The sequence below is a fragment of the Pelecanus crispus genome, chromosome 5 (assembly GCF_030463565.1).
Source record: "Pelecanus crispus isolate bPelCri1 chromosome 5, bPelCri1.pri, whole genome shotgun sequence".
Taxonomy (NCBI): domain Eukaryota; kingdom Metazoa; phylum Chordata; class Aves; order Pelecaniformes; family Pelecanidae; genus Pelecanus; species Pelecanus crispus.
In genome coordinates, this window is record NC_134647.1 from 69,972,607 (window position 1) to 69,998,469 (window position 25,863).

At 43.5% G+C, this 25,863-nt stretch overlaps 1 protein-coding gene across 1 annotated transcript in view; it reads left to right on the top strand.

Annotated features, from left to right (window-relative positions):
- TRABD2B (TraB domain containing 2B) overlaps positions 1-25,863 on the top strand; it is a 303,119-nt gene that overhangs the window by 264,450 nt on the left and 12,806 nt on the right. The window contains exon 6 of the mRNA XM_075711363.1: positions 16,970-17,239. Coding sequence (XP_075567478.1) covers positions 16,970-17,239 — 270 coding nt within the window. The remainder of the gene's footprint in view (positions 1-16,969; positions 17,240-25,863) is intronic.

Consider the following 25,863-nt stretch of genomic DNA (forward strand, 5'->3'; position numbering starts at 1 on the left):
CATTCATACTGATAGCAATTACTGCTGAATGGTCAGCAGTTGCCACTCAAATCAGTGGAAGGCGGCAAATTAAATGCACAGGCAACCAGAAGTGTTTTAAATGAGATGATGGAGCAGGAGACTGATTTTATTTTCTTATTCTTTCTTTCCAAGAAACCCCTAGTCAGTCTGTGAATGACAGACCTGATGAGGTCTAGGGGTCCTGTGGGTTTTCTAATCATTGGCCTCTGGTACCTAGGAAAGGGCTGAGCTCATACCTGAACCTTTCCTCATAAACCCTGACTCCTTCCTGCTTATTTTTATATAAATAAGGACATGGACTCTTTTTTACCTCTGTGCTGCTTGGGATGATTCAGTTACAACGGGCTGTCAGATTGAATCTTACTAGAGAAGGGAGGAGACAGAGGGACAGACAGGCCTGTGTGCAGGGTGTCATCATAGAATCATAGAATCATTTAGGTTGGAAAAGACCTTTAAGATCATCCAGTCCAACCATTAACCTAACATTACCAAGTCCACACTAAACCAATTAAGGGTAGACTAGACTAAACCATGTCCCAAAGTGCCACATCTACCCGTTTTTTGAACGCTTCCAGGGATGGTGACTCCACCACCTCTCTGGGCAGCCTCTTCCAATGCTTGACTACCCGTTCCGTGAAGAAATTTTTCCTAATATCGAATCTAAACCTCCCCTGGTGCAGCTTGAGCCCATTTCCTCTTGTTCTATCACTAACTACTTGGGAGAAGAGACCAACACCCACCTCACTACAACCTCCTTTCAGGTGGTTGTAGAGAGCAATAAGGTCTCCCCTCAGCCTCCTCTTCTCCAGACTAAACAACCCCAGTTCCCTCAGCTGCTCCTCATAAGGCCTGTGCTCCAGACCCTTCACCAGCTTTGTTGCCCTTCTCTGAACACACTCCAGCACCTCAGTGTCTTTCTTGTATTGAGGGGCCCAAAACTGGACACAGTATTCCAGGTGCGGCCTCACCAGTGCCGAGTACAGGTGGACAATCACCTCCCTGCTCCTGCTGGCCGCACTATTCCTGATACAAGCCAGGATGCTGTTGGCCTTCTTGGCCACCTGGGCACACTGCTGGCTCATGTTCAGCTGGCTGTCAGCCAACAACCCCAGGTCCTTTTCGGTCAGGTAGCTTCCTAGCCACTCTTCCCCAAGCCTGTAGTGTTGCATGGGGTTGTTGTGACCGAAGTGCAGGACCCAGCACTTGGCCTTGTTGAATGTCATAGAGTTGGCCTCAGCCCATCAATCCAGCCTGTCCAGGTCCCTCTGCAGGGCCATCCTACCCTCGAGCAAATCAACACTCCCACCCAGTTTGGTGTCATCTGCAAACTTACTGAGGGTGCACTCAATCCCCTCATCCAGATCATTGATAAAGATATTAAACAAGACTGGCCCCAAAACAGAACCCTGGGGAAAACCGCTCATGACCAGTCACCAACTGGACATAACTCCATTCACCACAACTCTCTGGGCTTGGCCACCCAATTTTTTACCCACCGAAGCGTACGCCCGTCCAAGCCATGAGCCACCAGCTTCCTAAGGAGAATGCTATGGGAGATGGTGTCAAAAGCTTTACTGAAGTCCAGGTAGATGATGTCCACAGCCTTTCCTTCATCCACCAGGCGGGTCACCAGGTCATAGAAGGAGATCAGGTTGGTCAAGCAGGACCTGCCTTTCATGAACCCACGCTGGCTGGACCCAATCCCCTGATTGACCTGCACATGCCTGTTGAGCGCACTCAAGAAGAACCGCTCCATAATCTTCCCCAGTACCGAGGTCAGGCTGACAGACCTGTAGTTCCCCGGATCCTCCTTCCAGCCCTTCTTGTAGATGGGTGTCACGTTGGCAAGCCTCCAGTCATCAGGGACATCCCCTGTTAACCAGGACTGCTGATAGATGATGGAGAGTGGCTTGGCAAGCTCCTCTGCCAGCTCCCTCAATACTCTCGGGTGGATCCCATCCGGCCCCATAGACTTGTGAGTGTCCAGGTGGCATAGTAGGTCATTAACTGCTTCCTCCTGGAGTATGGGGGCTCCGTTCTGCTCCCCGTCCCTGCCTTCCAGTTCAGGGGTGTCGTGGTTTAGCCCCAGCCAGCAACTAAGCACCACGCAGCCGCTCGCTCACTCCCCCTACCCCGATGGGATGGGGGAGAGAATTGGAGGAGTAAGAGTGAGAAACACTCCTCGGTTGAGATAAGAACAGTTTAATAATTGAAATAAAGTAAAATAGTAATGATGATAATAACAAAATAATAATGATATACGAAGCAAGTGATGCACAATGCAATTGCTCACCACCTGCCAACCGATACTGTCAGTTCCCGAGCAGCGATCGCTGCTCCCTGGCCAACACCCCACAGTTTATATACTAAGCATGACGTCATATGGTATGGAATAGCCCTTTGGGCAGTTTGGATCAACTATTCTAATAGTTGCTGTGCCCCCTCCCAGTTTCTTGTGCACCTGGCAGAGCATGGGAAGCTGAAAAGTCCTTGACTAGCATAAGCACTACTTAGCAACAACTAAAAACATCAGCATGTTATCAACATTCTTCTCCTACTAAATCCAAAACACAACACTATGCCTGCTACTAGCAAGAAAATTAACTCTATCCCAGCCGAAACCAGGACAAGGGGGCTGAACGCCCTGGGGATAACTGGTCTGACTATTAAAGACAGAGGCAAAGAAGGCATTAAGTACCTCAGCCTTTTCCTCATTCTTGGTGATAATGTTCCCCCCTGCATCCAGCAAAGGATGGAGATTCTCCTTGGCTCTCTTTTAGTTGTTACTGTACTTGTAAAAACATTTTATATTATCTCTTACAACAGTGGCCAGATTGAGTTCTAGCTGGACTTTTGCCTTTCTAATTTCCTCTCTGCATAACCTAACGAGATCCCTGTACTCTTCCTAAGTTGCCTGCCCCTTCTTCCAAAGGTGGTAGACTCTCCTTTTTACCCTGAGTCCCAGCAAAAGCTCCCTGTTCAGCCAGGCTGGTCATCTTCCCCACTGGTTCGTCTTATGGCACATGGGGACAGTCCGCTCCTGCGCCCTTAAGACTTTCTTCTTGAAGAAGGCCCAGCCTTCCTGGACCCCTTTGTCCTTCAGGACTGCCTCCCAAGGGACTTTCCCAACCAGTGTCCTGACCAGGCCAAAGTCTGCCCTCCGGAAGTCCATGGTAACAGTTTTGCTGCCCCTCCTCCTTACGTCACCAAGAATCGAAAACTCTTATCATGTCATGGTCGCTAAGCCCAAGACGGCCTCCAACCATAACATCTCCCACGAGTTCTCTGTTTGTAAACAGCAAGTCAAGTAAGGCACCTCCCTTGGTAGGCTCACTTACCAGCTGCATCAGGAAGTTAACTTCCACACACTCTAGGAACTCCCTAGACTGTTTCCTCTCTGCTGTGTTGTATTTCCAGCAGGCGTCCGGCAAGTTGAAGTCCCCCACGAGAACAAGGGCTAGCAATTGTGAGACTTCTGTGAGCCGCTTATAGAACGCTTCACCTACTTTACATCCTGGTTGGGTGGTCTATAGCAGACTCCCAACAGGACATCTGCCTTGTTGGCCTTCCCCCTCATCCTTACCCATAAACACTCGACCTTATCATCACAATTGTTGAGCTCTATACAATCAAAACACTCCCTAACATACAGAGCCACCCCAGCGCCTCTCCTTCCTTGCCTATCCCTTCTGAAGAGCTTATAACCGTCCAATGCAGCACTCCAGTCATGAGAGTCATCCCACTATGTTTCTGTGATGGCAACTAAATCATAGCTATCCTGCTGCACAAGGGCTTCTAGCTCCTCCTGTTTGTTGCCCGTGCTACGTGCATTGGTGTAGATGCACTTGAGCCGGGCTATTGATTTCACCCCCAATGTTGCCATGCCACCCCTGGGCTCCTCTCTAGCAAGCCTGGTTATATCCCCTTCCCCCTTTGAACATAGTTTAAAGCCTTCTCAATGAGTCCTGCGAACTCATGGGCGAGAATCCTTTTCCCCTTTGGAGACAGCTGATCTCCATCTGCTGCCAGCAGGCCCGGTGCCATGTAAACCTCCCCATGATCGAAAAAAACAAAATTCCACGGACGGCACCAGCCTCCGAGCCACTTGTTATTCAGGTGAGTTTTCCCGTTCCATTTAGCATTCTTCCCTGCCACTGACAGGATAGAGGAAAACACTACCTGTGCTCCCGATCCTGCAACCAGTTGCCCCAGTGCCCTGAAGTCCGTTTTGATTGCTTTAGGACTTCTCTCCGCAACCTCATCACTGCCAACCTGTACAACCAGCAGTGGGTAATAATCGGGGGGCCGTACCAGATCGGGGACTTTCTTAGTAACATCCCTAACCCGAGCCCCAGGGAGGCAGCAGACTTCCCTGTGGGATGGGGCTGGACGGCAGATTGGGCCCTCAGTTCCCCGCAGGAGGGAATCACCTACAACAGTTACCCTCCTTTTTTTCTTAACAGGGACATTCATAATGCGTGGGGCTGACTGACTCACCCTGGGCAACCCCTTGGCTGGACCTTCACCTACCTCCCCACTTGCCTGGCCTTCAACTTCCAGAGCCCCGTATCTGTTGTGTAAGGGCAACTGGGAAGGTGAGGGGGGCCAGGAGGGGATTCGCCTGCCTCCCCGGGCAGGGACCTGTTTCCATTCCCCCCTGTCTCTTAGGTCCCCTCCTTCTGCTTGCTTAGGAAAAAAGCATTGCTTGGGTAGCCTGTGCTTCTGTTCAGAATTAACATTTCCGTCTCAGTGGGCCCACTGGTGCAGCCCCAAGCAGAGAGATGAGTCAGATGAATTGTTCTGCAGTTTTAATAAAAACATCTTACGTGGGCAGCATTTCAACAGCACGAGGTTGCAGTTGTGCAGTCTGGCCCACGCCTGCCTGTCCACAATGCTCACGTGGGCCCACCAGCACAGCATCTCTGAATTTTTGCTGTATTTCTTCTCGCTATCTTCATGCGAGGTGGGGAGTTATCTCCATGGGTGGATGGAAAACTGGGGCAAAAAGAGTTTTTTAACTCCCTGAGGGAAACTATGACAGCACAGCTAGTTTAGCGTTATTTAAACTACTAAGTCCTAAACTACTGGGCGATCCCTCTCATATTGGGATTTGATGGGCAGTGCTTAGGCCAGGAGAGCTGTGAAAGCACTGGCAGAGCTGTGCTGCTCCAAATAAATACAAGACACATCTCGGCCACCACAGAGCATGATGCAGAGATCATCTGAGTCTCCTTCCCAGTGCCTGAGACTCACCCACTCCTCTCAACACTTTCTTGTACAGACGTTTCCTGTGTGGAGCTGCTTCCAATGAAAGTGGAAGATTTGTATGGGCTTTCTGTTTCTGGGATTAGTGTCGCCTGGTACATGCCTGTCAATCTCACACTTGTGCTATGGAGACATCACCTATCCAGGACTGATCTTAGCTGCCAGGGTAGACCACAACAGCAGAAAAAAAGTCAAGGGCTCTCCGTGTCTGACACCAACGTAAATTCAGCTCTACTGTGCAGATAGTGAAGCAGAAAATGGGGCTCCCTAGGAGCCCTTTTGGCTGAGGCAGCATCCCTGACCTGTGCTGTGAATCAAACACTTACAGTGGAAGGTGGTCTGAGACAGAGAGGATTCCTCACTTATTAAAAGATTAAGTCATTATGGGAAAACTAGCAAGGAATGATATTCAGTGTAGATTAAGAAGCAGTGGCAAAACCTGAATGAAGGTTGCAAGCGTAGAAGTTGAACCCTTGCTCCTCCAAACCCTTTGAAATTGAAGTGTGTATTCCAGTGCAGGGTTGTGTTGCAGACACAACCTGATCCCATGAGGTTGGTAGGAGTGTGCACTCTCTGTGGATAGAGAAGACAGTTCACTATAATAATATACACTAAAAAACCCCAAATTTAAACTACCAAATTATTCTGAGAATAGAAGAGTGATTTTGAGATAAAAAGCCCTCTGCTAACAAAGGGATATTGGCTTTTCTGTAGTTTGAGCTGGATTTTAGCACCATGTCAGGAGAAGTTTGGTCACTCTCAAAGTGTTCCAGCTTTGCGTAGTGATAAGAAGCTAACGTGACTGCTAGAACCCATGCCAGATGCCAGGCATAGTTTTGATGAGTCTCTGACATCTGTTAGACTTGTGATATTACATGCTTTTCAGTAGCTAGGCAATGCTACAAATACTAGGCTGTGATACCTTCTCAAACAACTGGCACTTAGATAAAGCATTTCCAGGCAAACAGACAAATAAACACAGACTAAGAAAACACACATGCACATACAATGGAGGGAGGAGGCTTCCTAACTGACTTACTGTGCTCTAGGGAGCAGCTGAACAAGTGGTTTTCATTTTCCTGGTGTTTCACTTACTGCCATGTGGGGTTCTCTTCATGGGAGGAGTGCTGGGCTTAATCGCTGGTTTTGTGTATGTTTGTGTGTGTGTATATAAACAGTTTATGTAGAAGTTGGGTCTGCTCAAGCTTGTGACAAGAGCCATTTGTCATTCATGTTCACAAAGCACCCCCAGTGAAGGTTTCAACTACTGCTGATCCGCAATCTGATTTATTATTTTTCTTTGACAAATTAAATCTACGGAGATTACATGAAGGGTACCTGGGCATCTTGGTATCTCTCTGGTCAAGGAAGCCAGTTGGCCTAATTCTCCTGCTGGGCCAGCAGAAAGCCCCTGGTAGCCATGCATGGACATTGCCTCCCTTTCCTCCATTGGAAGATGACTGGCACCAGAATTGCTCCAAAGACCCATCACTCTCCTCCCCTTTTTCTTAGCTGAGGCTGTTAATAGGGGACCTAAGTAGACCTCCGTGACTTCTGGTGACCAGTGCTAACCAGATAGATGGAGGAGGAAGGAAGCACTGCCTTTATGCAGACCATCTTCCTCCTGCATTTTTAGATGTGTTGGTAACTCCTTGGAGCAGGTGTGCCCCCAAAGTTCCTTTGCAATGCGGTCTACAGCAGACTTCAGGCAGGGAGGCTGCAAAGGCTCTCACTTTTGTACGGTTGAGTGCTGTGTCATTGTGTCCGTGTGATGCTCCGGCTGTATCTGTCATCGTCTCATACCTTTCACTTGCCAGCTTGCTGAGATGGAGCTCTTTAATGTGTGCATAGTTCATTTCTGGGATTCTTAAATGTACCAATAAAAATAATAATAATAAACGTTGCAATGAAGGAGAGATATTTTCTGGGGTCAGTGCAAGTTTTCCTGTTTTAAGGGGAGAAGACCTGGGCCCTGTTGTTTATAACTAGTCAGTGAGATTTGCCTGAGATCATTAAAAGTCGGTCTTTCTTTGTGGCCTCAGATGCCTCCTAGATATTCAAGCTGTAGTTCAAGGTCTAATCTCATAGGGTTAAATTAACAACCAAAAAAGAGAATATAAAGCCTTCTTTTCTTCCTTAAAGTTTCAGCAGCAATGTGCAGGTTTCATTAATGAAAAATTTTAATGAAGGATGAGTTTGCCAGACAGAAATAAGTATTTGATAGAAGCAGTTTCATCAGTATGAGTTAATACAGAAAGAGAACCCAGGTGAAACCAGGCTAATATGTAGGGAGATGTTATGTGAAGTCCGTTAACGTTAGAACTGATAGAACAGCATTAGACATTAAAGCAAGTGGAGTTTCGAGGAAGAACTCCCCTGCCTTCATCATGTTTCAAGGGCTCTGTCCATTACCGCGCAGTAAAAATGCCTACAGACAGGCTGAAGTGTTGTCTGAACAGGGGTTCTGACAACTGTTTTGTTCTTTTCTTGGAAACACTCAGGCCCTGTGATAAAAACAATGCTGATGGGCTATAACAGTATATTGGAGAAAGGCAGACTGGCTCTGTGTTCCTTTTTTTAGCTCAGCAGCCATCAATGGCTAAGCAGATCAGATGTTTTACAGTGTCAGCTACAGAGAGGAAAGTGGATGTTTTACAGTGTCAGCTACAGAGGGGAAAAGTGGATTCACTGTAAGAGAGATGTGGGATCTCTTGCAGGCATGGTCTTCATATGGCTCTTTGGTTCCACACTTCTGCATGCTGCTCAGTTTAAGTGGTCCATGTCTCTCTCCTTCTAGTGATAGCAGCTACTTCTGTGCCTACATTATTAGTCATCTTGCAATTTTAAGAGCCTGGACTGAAGAAGGTACTTAAGGAAGACAAGTTGCCATGCTTGTACAGATTTGTGATCCACCCGGTACCTCATCTATCCCAAGGACCAGCTTCAAGAGCATCAGAGGGAAGTGCAGGAAACAACGCCAGGCATACATTGAATAATCTGCCCTTAGTTTAAGTCTGAAGTCAGTGAAAATGTTTTAGTCCCTCAAGCTAGACATTTGATGCCTAGCTCAGTTGATGTCTCTGTAAAGAGTTTATTTTTTAAGATGTGATGGAAAATATGGACTCCTGCAGATGTTTCTTCTCTCTGGAGGATCCAGCAGAGAAGGGAAACCAATTCCCAAAGGAGACAATCTGGGAGCAGAATTCAATTTGGATTGCAAACGAGTAAGATACAGACAACAGTTGTGTATTAGCTGTAATTCTACTGAGGAATCAAAATCGAGCAGCCAGTTGTGGGGCAGGGGGAGGGGTGTCAGTCAGCTTCTTAATCTTGAAACCACTCTGGTTGACAACTACTGGGATGGAACAAATGCATCCTCACTTTCTTTTCTATGCTTAAACTGAGGTCAGGAATGGTTTGGCAATCAATAACAACGCATGAGATGAGACTAGTTTTGTAACTGAGTTAGCAAACCTGCCTTTATGCATGGCTATACAGCTCAGCATCCCAAAAGCTGATGATGACTAGAGAGGACCAGACAGCCATAGACTTCAGGAGCTCCATTGACTTAAAATGGAAGTAGGAGAGAGATGAGTTTTGGTGAGTATTTCTAGTTTGATTGTGGCAGTTTGATTTGTTCAGCCTTTGACTTGCTTTCTGGTCACTCGAGTCTGAGATTGTAACTGCTGAGATGAGATGGTGACATTTGATTACCATCGTCCAGTTTCTCAGACACTGCCCAAACCACCATAAATACGCTGTAGAATCAGAACTGGCCCAAAACGTAAGCCCAAACCAAAACTTTGGAAATGTCACAATGAGACCTAATGTCACAATGAGACCTGAAGAAACTCGGTTGTTGCAGCTTGGGCCGAACTGGATAAGAATTTTATGCTTTGCAGGACCTGTTGAATGACGGAAGTTAATTTCCAGCACCTGAAAAATCTGCTGTGTATAATTAATATGACATCACCTCAAAGAAACTTAGAAAGATCAGAGAGTTTATAAAGAGGAAACAGAGATTACATTGCCCAGTAATAAGTCCACCATTGTTCTTTAATAAAGCAATATATATGTGTTTATTTAAAAGTTATTAAAAGGAAAGAGCAATATATTTACTGTCGTTACTAATGGTTTTCAAGCAATAACAGAAAAAAAATGTGTGGAATAAAGCTTGAAAATATTCCAGTTCAATAAAAATGCAACCCTAAAATCTTCTTTTGTGTAATACCATCACTTTAGATTCATCAGAAAGCCTGTGTATTCTTGGCAAATTTGGACAGAAGTCAGGATTTCCATCCAGAGATAATGCTGATACTCCAACATTTGTTTCTGTCCAAAATCAGGGAGGAAAAGCAGAAATATTGAAAATTCATTGTGAAGTCAGCACTCAAAAATTTATTAGAAGACGCTGAAACATTTCAGTTGACATTATGCAGCAAGTCTTTCAGTGGTACTTGGGCATATAGGAGTTGTAATTTGAATGTGAAGCCCTTTCTCTCCTCTATGAAGTAGACTTCCAGAATGAACCAGATGTTGCAGGACACCTGCATAGCTGCATGCTCCCATGTTGAACCAGGATGCTTGAGCAGAAAAGAGCCCATCTTGATCTATGGGATAGGTATTCTGTCTAAGGAACTTTAAGTACAACTTCCATAAGACAGTGAGGCACCAAAGACAGCTGTATTATGAATATTTTTATTGAACCAAACTACCCAGGCGGAAATAGCTTAGCACTAAATTGGTATGTTGATAGTAAGACAGCGAAGATTTAGGGAATAGAGTCTGGGGTGAAGCTTTGTGTGCCACAAACAGAGAAGGTTCTTATTTGCTGTTAATGTGGGAGATGGAAGCAAGACTGGAGAGTCGACCCGTCTTTGCTCTGTAGGCACAGCCCATCTTCTGAGGCTGGAGTATGCAGCTTACACAGTTTACACTAAAGATGCATGAACAAAGGATTATTCACTTTAAGAATTGAACCAAAAAGTCAAGAAGGGGAAATAAGTTCAGAGCAATCTGAAGTGTAACATTTTGAGGACATTTTTGAAAGCAGGGGTTGGGTTTTGTCGGGTTTTTGTCATTTTTGTTTATTAGTTGTTTTTTTCTTTTTAATCAAGATAATTTTAAAACAAAAATTTAAACAAAAAGGCCACTTTGTAGCATTTAAGTCTTTGAAAACAGAAGACTAAAAAAAAATTAAAAGCTTTGTTCAGAAAGTGCTGAAATGAAACAGTTTGAGTTTTCCGAAATAGAAGAATTCATATGAAAATGTGGAAACGGAACGTTATAAATGTTTCAGCTGTCCTCTCTTTTTTCAGCAAATTCAACTGCTCAAGTTGTAGAAAGCTTGCATTTCTTCTCCTATGCCCTAGATCAGCTCCATTTTTAATGAAATGGAATAGGTAACAGAAGTTTTACTCCTCTTATTTTATAGTTTCTCAGACTGGGAAGGAAAACATCACCATCCATGGGAATATCTTGGCCTCACAAGCTTTTCACTTCATTTATGCACAGAGTTGAAGGTTTGCATATATACATGTGTATACTGAGGACCAAATTCCCTTTTAAACTAAGGCCACACAGTTCTTGAACAGCAGTGATTCTTCCCAGAGAAATAGTCTGACATGGATTCTGAGTCCAGAGATACCATCCAAGTTTGGGGTGGACTGTAATCTAATTTAACTACTTAACCTAATTTAACTGCTTGTGAGATGTAGTTGACTCTGGTGCAAAAATGAAAAACCAACTATTTTCCAAATTCTGTTAAGAAATGGAAATGCTTTAACCTTAGTGTACAGGCCTAAGGCAACTGCATCCAAAATCAAATAACCTCATTATAATTAAGCCGATCAGGTGAGTGAATAATCAGGGATTTCACAGGTATTCTCTTTTGCTGTCTCTTGAGCCCAAATTCATCCTCAGTAATTTACAGTACTTACCTGAAGCAGCTCAGATAAGTTAGATATGGGGAGAATCTAATTCTCTGATCTCTTCTTTGGAGTTACTCTCTTTTGCAGTAAAAACATTTCATATATATATATATACACACACACACATATATGCTTTCATCTTGAAGGAGATAAAGTCCAGGGTGGTATGCACTGGTGACACCGGGTTATGTGAGAGACCACGGTATAAATGCATACTTCACATTACTAGTAAGAGGCCCTATAAGGTATGCTGGGGTGGGTTCGGATTTCTGCCTGGTTTTCTGTTCTCCTTGTGTTTGCTGCCCTCCCAAGAGCTTTGAAAATCTTAGTTTCATCCTACCATGGAAAAGAAAAAAACTGTAAAACTTCTTGTGGGACAGGACATTCTGGTACCCGTCTTGTGGGTGTGCATGACTGCTCTCTCCAAGAGATGCATAAGGAAAAAAAAAGGCAAGAAGCAGATGTCTCTGTGGCCTGTGGCAAGGGGACCAAGGATGCGTGCGAGGGACTGACGAATTCCTGCCTTGACAAAGACTCCCAAATTGGAATTTATGAGAATCCGTCTATAATAAAATGCTCTTAACTTAGTGTCTGGCTGTCATCCAGGTGCATCCCAAGAACGGTGGCATAAGGATAAAGCTGCCACATCACACATTCCTTGCTATCACCACAGCTTCTCTCTTGATGAAACAAAATCTTTCCTTGTCTGACAGTTCTGAAAATTGAAGCAAGAAAACCTCAGCGATGTTGCTGTACTTGGAAGTGTGCGCAAAGCATGGCAGTCTTCTGAGCAAAACTTTTCCATTGCTCGCGCTACAAAGACAAGATGCAAATAACAAATTGGCAAATTTAGAAGATTCTGCACATATCTGAGGGAACAGAAACGTTACCGCAAGATCGCTGAAAAAATAGATTGATGATTTAGTTGTGTGGAAGATGTGTATGGTCAGCAAAGGCATGTCCTTTCTCATGAGCTAAAGCAAGGGCAAATTCCTGGCCCTGCTGAAGTCCAGGGGAGACTTCATGGGACTCACTCCGAATGTTATTAATATTACTCTGGCAGGGTCAGTGGGCAGAGGCGTTAGTGGGGTCTGCCCTGCCTTGATTCTTCCCTCAGACAATTGTCAGTGAATCAGCAGTTGGGAAAACCCCTGTTGGTGGGGATGAGATGCAGTGCAAGGTGTACTGTTAACACCATGGAGCCACCACCAGTGGGGAAAGGTGGGCTATTCGCAAGAGCCGTTCAGAGCAGGGACAAAACGTGGATGCTATGATTCACCCTACAGAGAAGGTTATCAAGCCCGGAGATGGTCATGGCCCTCTGAGCTGCGGAAATTGGATACCTGATGTGAGGGGTAGGAAGATGCTTGCCTGGGCAGGGAGGAAGGCATGGCCAGACTGCCAGGTGGCTTGGGGTTGAATGAAAGTGGGACCTAGGTAATTTTAAGCCTGGGAATTACAAAAATAAGCTATTACAGGACTTCATAATATTAATGTCACTTTTCTGACCAGATCCACTCGATCACCCTAGCAAATACCGATGATGAGTCAGTTCTCTATTGTCAGTGCAAGCACAGAGCGACACTAGAGACCACAAGGCAGAAAAAGAAATGCTGAGACGGCCTAATTGAGCATATAGCTCAGCCTAAACTACTTGTGTGTTTTGTTTTGTTCTTTTAATTCTTGAAAAGAATTAGAAAAGGGTAGGAAATTCCACCAGAAATGAAACAAAGCCACAGGGGTCTTCATCTATGGATTAAGCATATTCAAGAACGAGCAAGAATAAATGTTTTCCTGTTTTCACTGTTTTCTGTACCTGAGGACCAAGCCACGTAGGATATTTGCTGAGACTCCCAAGTTTTCTTATTTGGACTCTGTTATTATAGAGAACTTGTTTTGCAGAACTGTGCGTCCCAGGGAAGGAAATTAAGGTCAGAGATGAGCAAAGCCCACCTAAGGGCCTGAAATACTTTTAGTTTCTCAAAGACCACCCTGTGTGGGAATGGTAGATTTAAAAATGGGTGGAACCTCTAAGCCTGGAGTTGTATCAAGTTATTAATGAAAAATCTCTGAGATCTTTGTGTGGACCAAGATACTTGGGTGATACTTTCTCACTCCTTCTTCAGAAGAGGCACTGTGTCCTCACAAACTGAAAACTAGCCCTGCTTTTTCTCTGGCTTTAAAAATAACTATGTATCTTGAAAAGCTGTCTCAGCAGTAGTGAAGGAGTGGAAAAAAAAGTGTATTATATCCCCATGGTTTCATACAGTGCAGCTGTGCTAACAGAGTGCATTGAGACTGAGACCAAAGGAAAAGCACGAAATAGTCCATAAAATAATCAGTTGAATCTAACAGTAAAGCTTCACGCAATGGGGAGATCTATTGTCCAGGTATTCTATTGCAGGTAGAAGTTTTGTGCCCTTTTTTTTTTTTTTAGTGGGGGAAAAAATCCAGAATATGAATAAATTCAAGCCCTTTGTATTAGTAAAATTTTTACTGAAGTCAATGGGAAAGTTATCTTCTGATAAGAAGTCTACCTTACTTTGAATTAAAATCTTTAAATATTCTTACAATATATTTGGATTAAATACCCATATTCTGTGGGATTAAAAGTTTTGATTTTACTTCTGGTTGAATGTCTGTAGGATGATGATCAGATTTGAAAACATCCAGGTCTCTAGATTTATTATATCAGTTTTAAAAAAAATTTTTTTTTTTGAAAGAAGCAAGCATGCATCAACATACAGCCTTCAACAGTCCCTCCTAGGTCTTGGGGTAATTATTAGTAGTACAGGAATAATGGAACAAGTATCAACCAAATGTAATATGCAGTTGCCACAGTGGAGCTATTCCCCCTGCGTCAACCCTGAAGTACAAGTGGTTAGTTTATAACCCTCTTTAGGTTACAACATTTTAATGTTTCTTCAGTGTTTATTCATTCTCTTCCCAAAGAATGTTCTGAAATATCAAGTTTACAACCTGTGGCTCATGTGATGGTAGTGGAAACAATTAAGCTAGAAGCTTTCAAAGCCACCACTGGGATTTTGATGCCCAAACTCATTAATTTTAATAGGAAGTGAGCTGCCAGTCGTCTTAAGTGGTTTCTAAAATCTCAACCCATAAAAACACCTCTCTACTGGTTCCAGTTTACTAGGAGCTCAGAGCAAGGTAAACACATGTAACAAAATAGTAGGTGTTAAAAGGTGGAAAGTATGTGTTCAGATGTCTCTAAGACCATTCAAGGAACCAAATGGCAGCCCCAGCCTTGAGCTGGCAGATGTGGGGGCTGCTCCTACCCTCAGTGTCTCAGGGAATTACTGAATGATCAGAACATCAGGCACAGTTTCGGTGGCAAGAAGAAAGTCAATGGAAACAGAAATCTTGGCAACAGCTCAGTTCCAGCTGTGATGATGCCATTGTCTGTCTACTTTGGGCTCTCGTGTCTGCTCCAATGCTCTTGCCTTCTTAACATGTTTCTGCCCACCACAACCTTGTGGCCAGGGTAGTGTTCTTCTCCCCAGTGTGCAGAGGGATGGCTGGGTTGCAGGAAGACCTGGGCAAATTCACACCACACAATGAAGAGCAGAGCTACCTAGAGCAGTACCAGAACGAGCTGTCTTTGGGCAGTATCAACCAGCTTGTATTCCCATTGCTCTGGCATAAGTGCAGCAGGCAAGGAGGCTGGGTCTTTCTTGCCACCCATTGCTGCCTGCTGCCATTGCAGTTACCCACATGGTGTTTGCAGATGCTTGGTCCAGGTCCTTCCTACCTGCCTAACCCATCTTATCCAAGTGCACACTGTGTTATCTTCTAAGCTGCTAAATGGCTGCATTTGCATGTTGGTATTTCACTGATCCACCATTGCGGTTGGATAAAAGTTAAGAACTGTCTGCTGTGGCCTGAGGGACCCACCCAACGCAAACCTATGAGAACCTTTCCTTTTACTTGAGTCTGGCTTTGCTTCAGCCATGAGTCTATGTCGCAGCCAAAGAAGTCCTAAAGGCTTTGGAGAGCACCAACATCTCTCAGAGAAAGTTGCTGCACTGATGAAAACTCATCCTCAACATGAATCATGGAAGAAAGTCTTAATGGAGAAAAAAAATGCAGAACCAGCAGATTTTTCTGTGATGTGAAATAGAGCATGGAGTGAGTATGAATGAGTTTGAAAAGGACTTAGTGAGAGTCTGAATGCTTGGAAAAAAAGGAAAAATATGGAACTTTCTTGTGTCTTTTATTAATGAAAGCAACCTTGGAGAATTTTAGAATTAGTTTAAACAGGAGTCTTTCTTTTCTATATCTGTCATATGATCTCTGAAGAACTTCATTAATGTTGGCTATGAGTGATGAAGTTACTGTAGTTTTTGCCAGTGAGTCTCATAGTAGCAACGATTAATTATCAATAGCTATTGTAAGGACCTTTGGGTGAAATATTATGCAGTGGAAATAGAGATGACCATCTTGACTACTATTGTAATGGACTTCAAAAAAAATCAAAAAGAAAAGAAGCTGCCATTAGTAGGAGTTCTGACTTTTTTGGAAGAGAACAAAATGTTCCATAAATGAAACATGTGGTTTCACTTGCAGCACATTTTGTACATTGTCACCAATGAATTTTAGGATTTTTTATTACTTTTTCATTAAAATGTCTTACTGGTTTCACTCAGGAGGCAAAACTTTTCACGTGGCTTTAATTGTTTCTGTCATAAAAGTCATAGCATCCATGTAATAGAAATAGTTTTGCAGACCGCAGCTTCATATTGCCTATTAATTCTCTTCCATTTTCTGTACCTACAACTCATTGGGCCATCCCAGAGACAGAAAACGTTCCTTTCTTGCAATTGAGACCAAACAGGAACTTCTACTGAAGTTAGGGGAAAAAAAATCACTTTGTGTCAGCACTGGTTTATTAGATTTTTGTTTCAGATACCTTAGCTCACAAATGCAAGTTCACATGGCCACATAGCAAAGGAGAGAGTTTGTATTGACTTTTTTCTAAAATTAGTGAAACTCTAGAAGATGAAAACAACAAAAGGCCTTTTTCTGTATAGTTCTGGTCAGATGCAAGAGGTGGTAGTATGTCAAACAGGAGTGAAGAGCTCTGGAAGTATTGTTTCAAGGTGGCTTTGAACAGGTCATTTACCCCCTTTTTCGCTTCATTTCTCCATTATACAAAAACTGCTAGAGTTCAGGTCTCACGTATCCCATCCCAGCAGCCTAGCTATTAGACCATGCTTCTGTCGTCAGTCTGTGCTTCCCTGTCATCAGTCCTAACTCAGATGAAGAAGCATAATTATTGTTGCAGTCAAAACAATGACTTGTTTTCTACAGATGATATCCAAGGTTAAAAAAAAAAGAAGGGAACTAGTGTTATCTCATTAATTTAAGATCCGCTTCTGTTAAGGTACCTGTTTTCCTTAGAGAGTCACAGTTTTGTGATTTAGCCTTCAGCCCAGAGGGGAGGTGACATTGACCCCTACCACAGGCTCTAAAGCCTGTTAGAAGTAATTAAAATGCCAGAAAACAGCAATAGTGTATCAACTGCCTTTTCCCACTTTTTCAGTGTAGTGTTTATTTGAAAGCTTGCTAGGAAATGCCACTGCTGTCTTCGTTGCTGCCCCAGAGCAAAAGCCTTTCTCCTTGTACACCCTCTTAGCATTAGGAGCACCCACCAAGTAGTGTAGTCCCCTGCTTTCACTTTTTCTTAATCCAGTCCCTCTCTTATTCATCAAACATTTAAATGTTGTGTTTTGCAGTTCAAGGACAACAAAGACAAGCCCAGCCTTGGAAGGGTCCTCAGCAACAGCCCTGCCTGCTGTCCAGCTTTCTGAGCAGGTCCCACTGACATCTCCTTCCCTGAAGCCCCTGCAGGTGGACGAAGACGACAGCCTGTCTCCTCACCTCCTGTTGCCAGATAGCATCAGCCAGCTGGAAGAGTTTGGCAGGCAGAAAAAATGGCACAAGAAGCAGCACAGACACCATCGCCAGAGGCAGTTCAATGACCTCTGGGTTCGGATAGAAGACAGGTGAGTCATAACTTTTATGGTCCCTGTCCTCTTCCTGATGTCTCCTAACCAGCTGCTCTTTACAGATCCCAGCTCTTGTTGAGTAGACCATAAGGGGGGTTGGAGAAAGGCTAAATGGGAGAGACAGGGAGTGAGGCGATGTTTTTGGAGCCTAATGAAGAACTAGGAGGAAGGCTTATAGGCACGTTTGATCTAAAAGTAAAGACAAAAGAAGCTAATGCTTAGAATATTTAAAAGACTTGTCAGAGTAAAAACAGGAAAAATATGACAATGGGAAGTATTCTGTGTTTTCCCTCTTTCCTCCAATAATTATCTTCCAGTCTTTACTGTCAGTTTTTAGCCCAAAGACTTGCCCATTTTCCAACCATGCAGAATATTCCTGGGAGTTTTTAAGATTTTGACATATCTGATTTTCAATCTTCTTGACTGTGTTCTGGGGCTGAAATGTTTTAACATCTCAGACTGCATTGAAAACAGCAAACTGAGGCAAAATGAAGTAACTTAACTAAGGCCTGTCTCTATGTGAGGAGAATGGAGGTAGGCACATTTCTGTGGCCATTCCAATCTTAGTCCGAGGTTAAAACTCCCATTCAGTGTTTGAATAAGAGTGTTCATGTTTGACCAGGGCTTCTCGATGTGTGCTTTTAGGATTCCTGGGCAATTTATTCTTCCACCTCTAATACTGGGAAAGCTCTTAGTGCCTTTATCCAGGCCAAGTCATGGACAGATAAACAGCCACAATGTTTATTGATCTCCTAACAAGTAAAAGGAATGAAATAATCTGTTGGGAACTGGCTGCTCACCTATACATGTAATGATTGTCTTTGAGCATTACTCTTATTCCCATTTTCATAGCACCTAAATTCCTTGCAAGTAAAATGAGTCATAGTCTTTCAGAGGCTTCTCCCTTTGCTAAGGAAAAAACTCCACATATTTGTGCTTTGGGATTTTTTTTTCATTTTTATTCATTCTTTTTAATGGAGCAGTTGCCTCATTTTTTTGTAGTTTATTGTATTCCCAGGGTGAATGTAAGGGTTGTTATTAAGCTGCTGCATATTAATCTTAACATAGTAAGGCTATTTCTGTGGTTAATGCCAGCCTTGGTAAGGATTCATGTGTTTTGTTCTCAAAGTGTGTTCAGTGGTTGGATCCTCTCCACAGAGCATGCCTAGGCATGAACTAAGAGGCATTTGGTTCAACATAGTTGATTGCCTTGAGGACAAGGGACTTTTCTATCTTTCTTCTGCCTGGGGGCTCCCAAGTCATGGTGTCCCATGATGTCCCAGCATTTCACAAGGGTGTCTGGTCCAGCTCACCATATGTGTCATACAAGTGAGGTGCTGAAATAGATTTGGTGGGAGCCTGGCTGTTAGGCACAATCCTCCTGCCTCCATCCTGTCTATCCAGAAAGGATATTGGATATTGGGCCTGATATGGCTGTGGAAATGTGCAGCTGGGTGTTTAAAACAGTGGTGCTTGCACAGCTTTGGTGGACTTTTGTGCCTTTTGCTGTTTTTATTTCAGTAAGAAATGTTCCTAGGAAAAGTATTTAAAAGGTTAGTTCACCAGGTTAGAGTTAAATTATTCGCTTTGCGCTCCTGTGAGATTTCATCTGAATCAAAACCTTTAATCCCTCTACTTCCATTTCATAAGGATGGAGATTGGGATAAGGAAACATAAGTTTCCGCTCCCACCATGCTGGTGATGAACCAGACGCTGTGTGTCGCCTGCCTTGCTGAAAGATCCCAGGGAGATATTAGTGGGAGATCACAGCCCTAGAAATCAGGAAAGGCTGGAAGAAGGGAAGTCTGCCTTAGTGCTTTCAGATGGTTTTACTGCTTCTACAGTTCTGGAGTAACTGCTGGTGTTTTCCTGGAAACAAAACAAAACAAAAAATACAAACTGTTCAGCTAAATCAGAGACTCACAACCAGCTCTGGTTTCCCCATAAATTGGATGGGGTCTCAACTTTCATAAACCAGCTGCTGCATATTGTGCTTTTGGCAGTTGGGTTTCATCAGCATTAATTGGAAGCTGGACCTTGCACAAAGCAATAAACACTGAGTTCTCTCTAACTGGTTCCTTTCTGATTGGCAAGAAAAGAGCAGAAATGTGTGCCTGTCACCAGACTTTGTGGCATGATCATTCTTGCGAGGAAACAGCTAGGATAGCTAATAATATGGGCAATGGAGTGTTACCTGGGCAGGAGAGAAGCATGTGAACTTATATTGTGTTGCCTCAATAATGTTCACCAGCACTCAACAGTGAGACTGTTAGCACTCATTTTTGGAGGATCATCAGTGTACTAGAAGTTCACACTCTTGCCAGTCCTGTAGATCCATTGTGCATTTGCATATACCTAAATTGGAGTCCCCCATGTTCTATATGGACTGAGGTCTCTGCACATAGTATTACCTTGAGCTTTGGCCCCATGTTTCCAAATGGTTCTTTTTCCAGTTTGAGTTTCCTAACTCACCTGTTGTCACCTGAAACTTGACTTGTTCACCTTTGAGACAAAGTAGAGGGATTTAGGTCATTGTTACGGCTTTTGGGTGAACACTGCATTGTTTCCATGTGAGGTCTACAGAATTCAGCTGTTTGAGCTGCCTTTCAACCTGAAAAGTCAAAGAGAAATATACAGGTGGAGGACAAATCCAGGTGAATTTAAACCAGATTACTGATTCTCATGTGAACCTCATTGAACTGTGAAATGACTGTGGTTCATACAGCTCTTTTCCAAAGCTTTATTGACTGTGGATTAGAGGACTTTACGAGCCATGAATTGCAGGGCTGTTAAGGACTGTGCCATTTCTAGGCTATCTCATACACTTCCATGGAAATCTTGGGGTGTTTTTTTAAGCTACCAACACAGAAACAAAGGAAATGAACACAGGAGAACAACCTTAAAGGAACATCAAAGGTCTGACTCCAACCTATCAAAGCCAGAAAATCCATAAATAATAGCTTCACTAAGACTTCAGCTTACACAGTCATTCAGGTCTGATCTGAGGTTATAGCTACAATCTGAAATGGCCTCGTGAAAAATGAGTCATCATTTAATGTCACACATCATCATTAGCATATACTTTCAGTTATACCTTGGAGATTGTCCTTTCCTTTTTGTTCTGTCTTAACAGCTGAGGCATTTGAGTTGGCACCCCTGAGTGGACAGTGTTTAGATTTGTGTGTTGGACGGTTAGAACCACTGTGAAGGATGAGAAAGCTTCTGCTCTGTCTTCTCCTGTCTTTGATAGAGCTAAGATTTGCTGGTCTCCTGGGTAATCAGCTACACTAAGGCTATTAAAAATATAAAAAATGCTGATGAAATGTGTGGTTTCCTCTCCCTTCTGCCTCCTTCCCCCAAAATCTAAACAAAATGAAAAAGTCCTGCCTGGCTGCAGTTTGTGTTTGAAATTGTTTGTCAAGAATCAAAATTAAATGGACATTTCAAGTAGCGGGATTTTTTCTTTAACTACTTGATTTTGCAGAAATGTGCAGTTCTGAAGCCTGTCTTTGGGAGGAATTTGAACTTAGGCAAAACTTAAACCCTAGCTAGCTCCTGTAGCCAAAAGCCAGCAGGGGCAGCAGGGAGGGGAGGTAAAACCCTTGGGCTGGAAGGCTGCAGTTTGGCATACAGAGTGTGTTATTGTTCCTCTAGATACTGTGTTAGCTAAGCTTCCCCTTGTAATATAAATAATTAATTACAGATCATTCACTGGCTTTTCATGTTGAGCTGAGAAGACAAATGTCTGTGACGTTTCGGAGTAGTCAGTGAAGGCCAGATCAGGATCACACCTTTGTTCTAGTGGGCAAACGGTTTAAGGCTACAGACAAAACCAGATGAAGAGAAGAGAACCTCTCCCAGTTTGGGGGGAGCATTGTAGCTCCTGGGGCCCTAAGGCAGGGCGGGAAGAAAGCTCCTGGGAAAAGGGAGGGAGGGGAGTTAGTAACTGGGAGGGTGTTTCAGGAAGTGTGAGGTTTGAAAGGAGTGATGGCAGCTGGGAGATGTGAAAGAGAGAAATACAGTGGTGGGAAGAAAGAATTAGAGAGGATGTAATGGGCAAATTCAAAGGTTCATTCCCACTGCCGAGGAAGAGACCTGGGTGAAGATGGTGTTTGGAAAGACACTACGGACACACAGATGCTTCACTTGCACAGGAAAGAAATTAAAGGAAAAGAATTGTTATCAGAAAAGAAAAAAAGAAATTCTTATCCCAGATGTAAGCTCAGCCCTTCAAAACCTGCCATTAGTGAAATTAATTCCCCCTGTAATTGGAAATGGCATTTCTCTGATAGCCCAGTGCTGACTATTCAACCCCAGATGAATGCAAAAACATCACGAATATCAATTTCTTTTGGAAGCAATGGTTACTTTAGGCCCACAAAAACCAGTTATACCAGTGATGGATGAAGGGAGACAATGTGTAATAAACTGCACTAAGTGTGCCTGTATAGAGTGAACCTTATCAGTTTGGATGGAATTTAAGCACTTAGCCTGTTATCCTTTCTTTCAAGACAATGCAGTGATGGAAAACAGAACTCTGTCAACTCAGACAAACTTTTAATTTCCCTTAACTGCATCTGAAAGGTAAATTTCAGTAAATGAATCCAAATTGCTTCCTTTTCACAACACACGGTGCTGAAATACAGTACTTAACTTCATTAAAGAAAAGACTGCTTTTCTTTAGAGGAGACCTAGACACTTTTGAAGTCTAACAGGTAAATTGTGGTCAGATAATTTCCCTCCATATGGTAGCTTTGAGCTTGAAATTTCCATCACTGGGGCCTTGTTTGTTTAAATTACTCTATCCGCCTCCCTGGTAAGGATACTGCTTGGAGAGTACATGCCTACTGATGCTCATGGGGGCGGGGGGATCACTCCCTCCTCCAGCCTGTCTCCATGCAGCCGAGTAAGCAGTTGCCACCATTGCATTTATTTGCCCTGTGTTCAACCAAGGATGAGGATGCAGCTTCAGGACCTTTCTAACTTGTTATAGTGAACCTGCCTCCCAAAGGGACCGCTCCAGCAGCCCCGAACAGTGGGAGCATAGGTGTGTTGGAGTTCCACCTTCCCTCCCTTGTCACACCTCATTGCTGCTTGGGGCTTAACTGTGTTGTGTGGCTCCTTGGCTTCCCTCCAGCACTTGTCTACCATTTCCTTGGCTGTTCTCCTGGCAGGATTTCCTTCTCGGGAAACCTTCAGTATCACAGTCCTTATCAGTGACTGCCCCCAGTCTCCAGGGCATGGCATACAAATATCTACTCATCAGAAAAATCTCATGGTTTGACAGCTTGGGTGCAAGACCCTTCTGTCACACTGAGTGGTCTCAAAACACCTCCCGGACAAATGCTCCCTCCTCTGTGGTTCCTCTGTGGAAGCTGAACCTTTATATCTTGAACTGGCCTAAAATCTGCTCTTAGTTTGCCCAGTTTTTTATGAACTCTGGTGGATATACAGTGGCCAGAGGAAGACATTTTGGGCAGTGAAGCAGTGCGTCAGTTGGTCCTTCTCTCTCGCCATGTTGCATGCCTCTCTTGAACATGCAGTCTTGCTTCTGTGAAGGCATCCTCAGCTCCTCCTGAGCGGAGAGCAAAGCATGGGGAATACTGCATTTTCCCCTTCTTAGTTTCTTACTGTTTCCATTGATCCCCCTTTAAGATGAGCAGATGGCTTCATGCCTCCTTTAAACAAGCACCGACGCTGGCAATTCTTTCATCATGCCCTTTGCACAGCCCCAAGTACACAAGCCCTCCAGTGGAAGTAAAATAACAACATGGTATAACTCAGTGCAGTATAAATAAGAGGTAAATCTCCTGACTGTAACATATGATATAGTGATGACATATCCTCCCTCCCTAGATGTTTTTTATTGAGGCTTCTTGCATTATCAGGTTGGTCAGAGTGCACAGAACATATTAATTAAAGCTATGAAACCTGGGCTCAGCACACAACTCTCATGCATCGCAGTTACAGAGGGGAAGGCTTGACATTCGTGTCTGAAACTCTAGCATGTCCATGCTAACAGACCCTCCCTGTCAGCTGGCCATGAGTGATAACTTCTTTCCCCTTGTAAAGTCAAAGAATTAGTTTGTTATCCTCCAGACAGGGCTGAAAAGATGTGCAGCCACACTTTCACCTACTAGATACATGAAAAGATCTGTATGTTTTACTTTGTTCTGTTGTTTTCTATAACATGCTGCCACTGTGTGATGAAACAAACACAGATAAACTTTAAAAAAAATAATCAAAAGCCTTGCATATTTACTTTCCCTGTTGCTTAAGTGTCTCACCACCAGTATGAACAATTAATATGAAACAGTATGCAAACTCTATTTTAATGAAAGCTATAAATACCTGAAAATAAAATCATTAGAGATAAAAAACATGGAAGTCTCTTGGAAATAGAGATGTAATTTGTATATAGATTTGAATTTTATTTCATGAAACTAAATTCTTTATTGGTAATGCATTAGGTATTTTATTTTCGTGAAATTTAAATCCATCATGAATATTAAATCCATATTTTTGAAGGCAAGCAAGTAACAAAATGAGCACACAAAAGCTAGGATTTTTGAACAGTGAGGTATTTTTCAGCACTGGATATCCAAGAGCATTTTCGGCTCCTTCCTCCTCAATGCTGATTAAGATTGAAAATACAATGCAAGATGTTTTATGGAACCTATTAAGAGCTTTCTCTTCCCTTCTTGTTTTCTACTTTTCATTTGGGTTGTGTTGAGTAAAGATAGTCTATATTATATATCTGCCCCAGTTTGGTGTATTTCTGACTTGGGCTGAACACAGCCCTGCCATTGCTGGCTTTGTTAAGCCACCTAAGATCTGTAACTGATGCAGCACAAACAAAATGTTTGCTTAGGATTCAATTTCAAGAAGGAGCAGCTGCTGAGTTATGATAATTTCTTCCTCCATGATGCACATCCCCACTTGTTCCACTGTTTCTCAGCCAGCACAGTCTCATTTCCTCACCCAGTGCCAGGACTCCTCTTGAATTTGGACAACCTGTTAACTTTTCAGTTCCATGGTTCTCCATTTTCTGCTTAAATTTGCTCTTTCTCCAATACTCTTTCTACCTGTCCTTTTTAACTCTAGGTGCATGTGCTTGGCATGGGCCCTGGAGCAAGGAGTAGGAAGGGACCCCTCCAGCATCTCCATCTTCATCCCCAGACCTCAGCGCTCACCTCCACCTCTCTGAGCTCACCTTGCAGGAGGTTGTGATCCTACAAACACTGCACTTCACTTTGCAGTCAGTCCATGCCAATGGAAGTGTGGGCTTTTGGAGCCTGCAGCCTTCAGCACAACCTCTTTGAGATGGGGGCATGTCTCACTTATAGCTAGCATGTGTTTGTCATCTGGCATTACTGCAGACTGCAGTAGGTAGGAGGCAGAGCTAGGCATCCTTCTTCATTTCTTAACCAGGAGGTAGATCTCCTCCATGTCATTTCATCTTCTTTGCTTTTCCTGCCGTTTTCACACAGATGTATATGTGGGCAAGAACACTGCAGACTGGACAAGACAATCAGCATTGGCTCCATTTATTCTTTGCTAAATTCATGGACATCGTAAAGCAGTCCAGGCTCGCTCTGCTGGTGCTTTTCCTTCTCTTGACAACTTGGCAACCTCGTGGGCAGTCTCTGTGACAGTGGCCAAAGAGTGTTGGGGGCCTGTTGGGTGCTAACTGTGGTCTAGACACCCACAATAGTAAGTCGTTAGCAAAACCTTTATGCCTGTGCATTGGATCAATTTTTTGTTTCTCAGGCATCAGAAATGCATTTACAGTTGGCATTAAGCTGGAGAAAAGGTGCCTGTGGGTATAAATGTAGAAGCAAGTTTATTTTATCTACAGCTTGTTTTAATGTTAATGTTAAGCTACCACAGTTGAATAGGTTAGACTCTATTTAAGTCTTGAGATTCCCATCCACAACAACTCAGTCATAAAAATAAGGTTTTGGGACTGGACCTATAGTACAACGTGTCTCCTGTGGAGCGAGGCAAAAAAGGAGGGGAGGCAAAAAAGGAGGGCACTTATTCCACCAAAACGGTTAACACTAAGTGAGTCTGACTGTCTTCTGTTTTAATGCAAGGCTTTTTCTCCAGCTATTTTTAGTCTGTTCCAGCAGTGTATCCCACTGTGGTCTGGTATGCAAGAGCTTTGCTGTGAGGTTTGCAAACACTTGTATTTCTGTGTTGTGAGAACAGAGCATTTGTGTATTATTGGAGCGTGTGTTCCTTCGGCGACTGAAAGGAAGGGCAGACCGTGCATGTGATCCATGCACATGTTTATTGTTGCCTGTGAATAACCATGTACAGCAAATGGGCTCTGGAAGAAAGCTTGTTAGCAGATGTCGTCATGGCCCTTCCAATTTATAAATATGAGCCTTGACATTTATATTTTCCATATCCAGAGCTTTCACTAGCCAGATGTTCTGAGGATTGGCTCCTTGGAGCCTTTAACTGTGACTCCTCATGGCATATTGTCTGTTGCGCACACAAAAAAAAAATGTATTTCTGGCTCCTATCAAACAGATAAGAAGGGAAAATGCACTGAGTACCCTCAGGTAAAGGGAATTCCTCTAAATCTGAAATGCACTTTAACACAGCTCTACAAA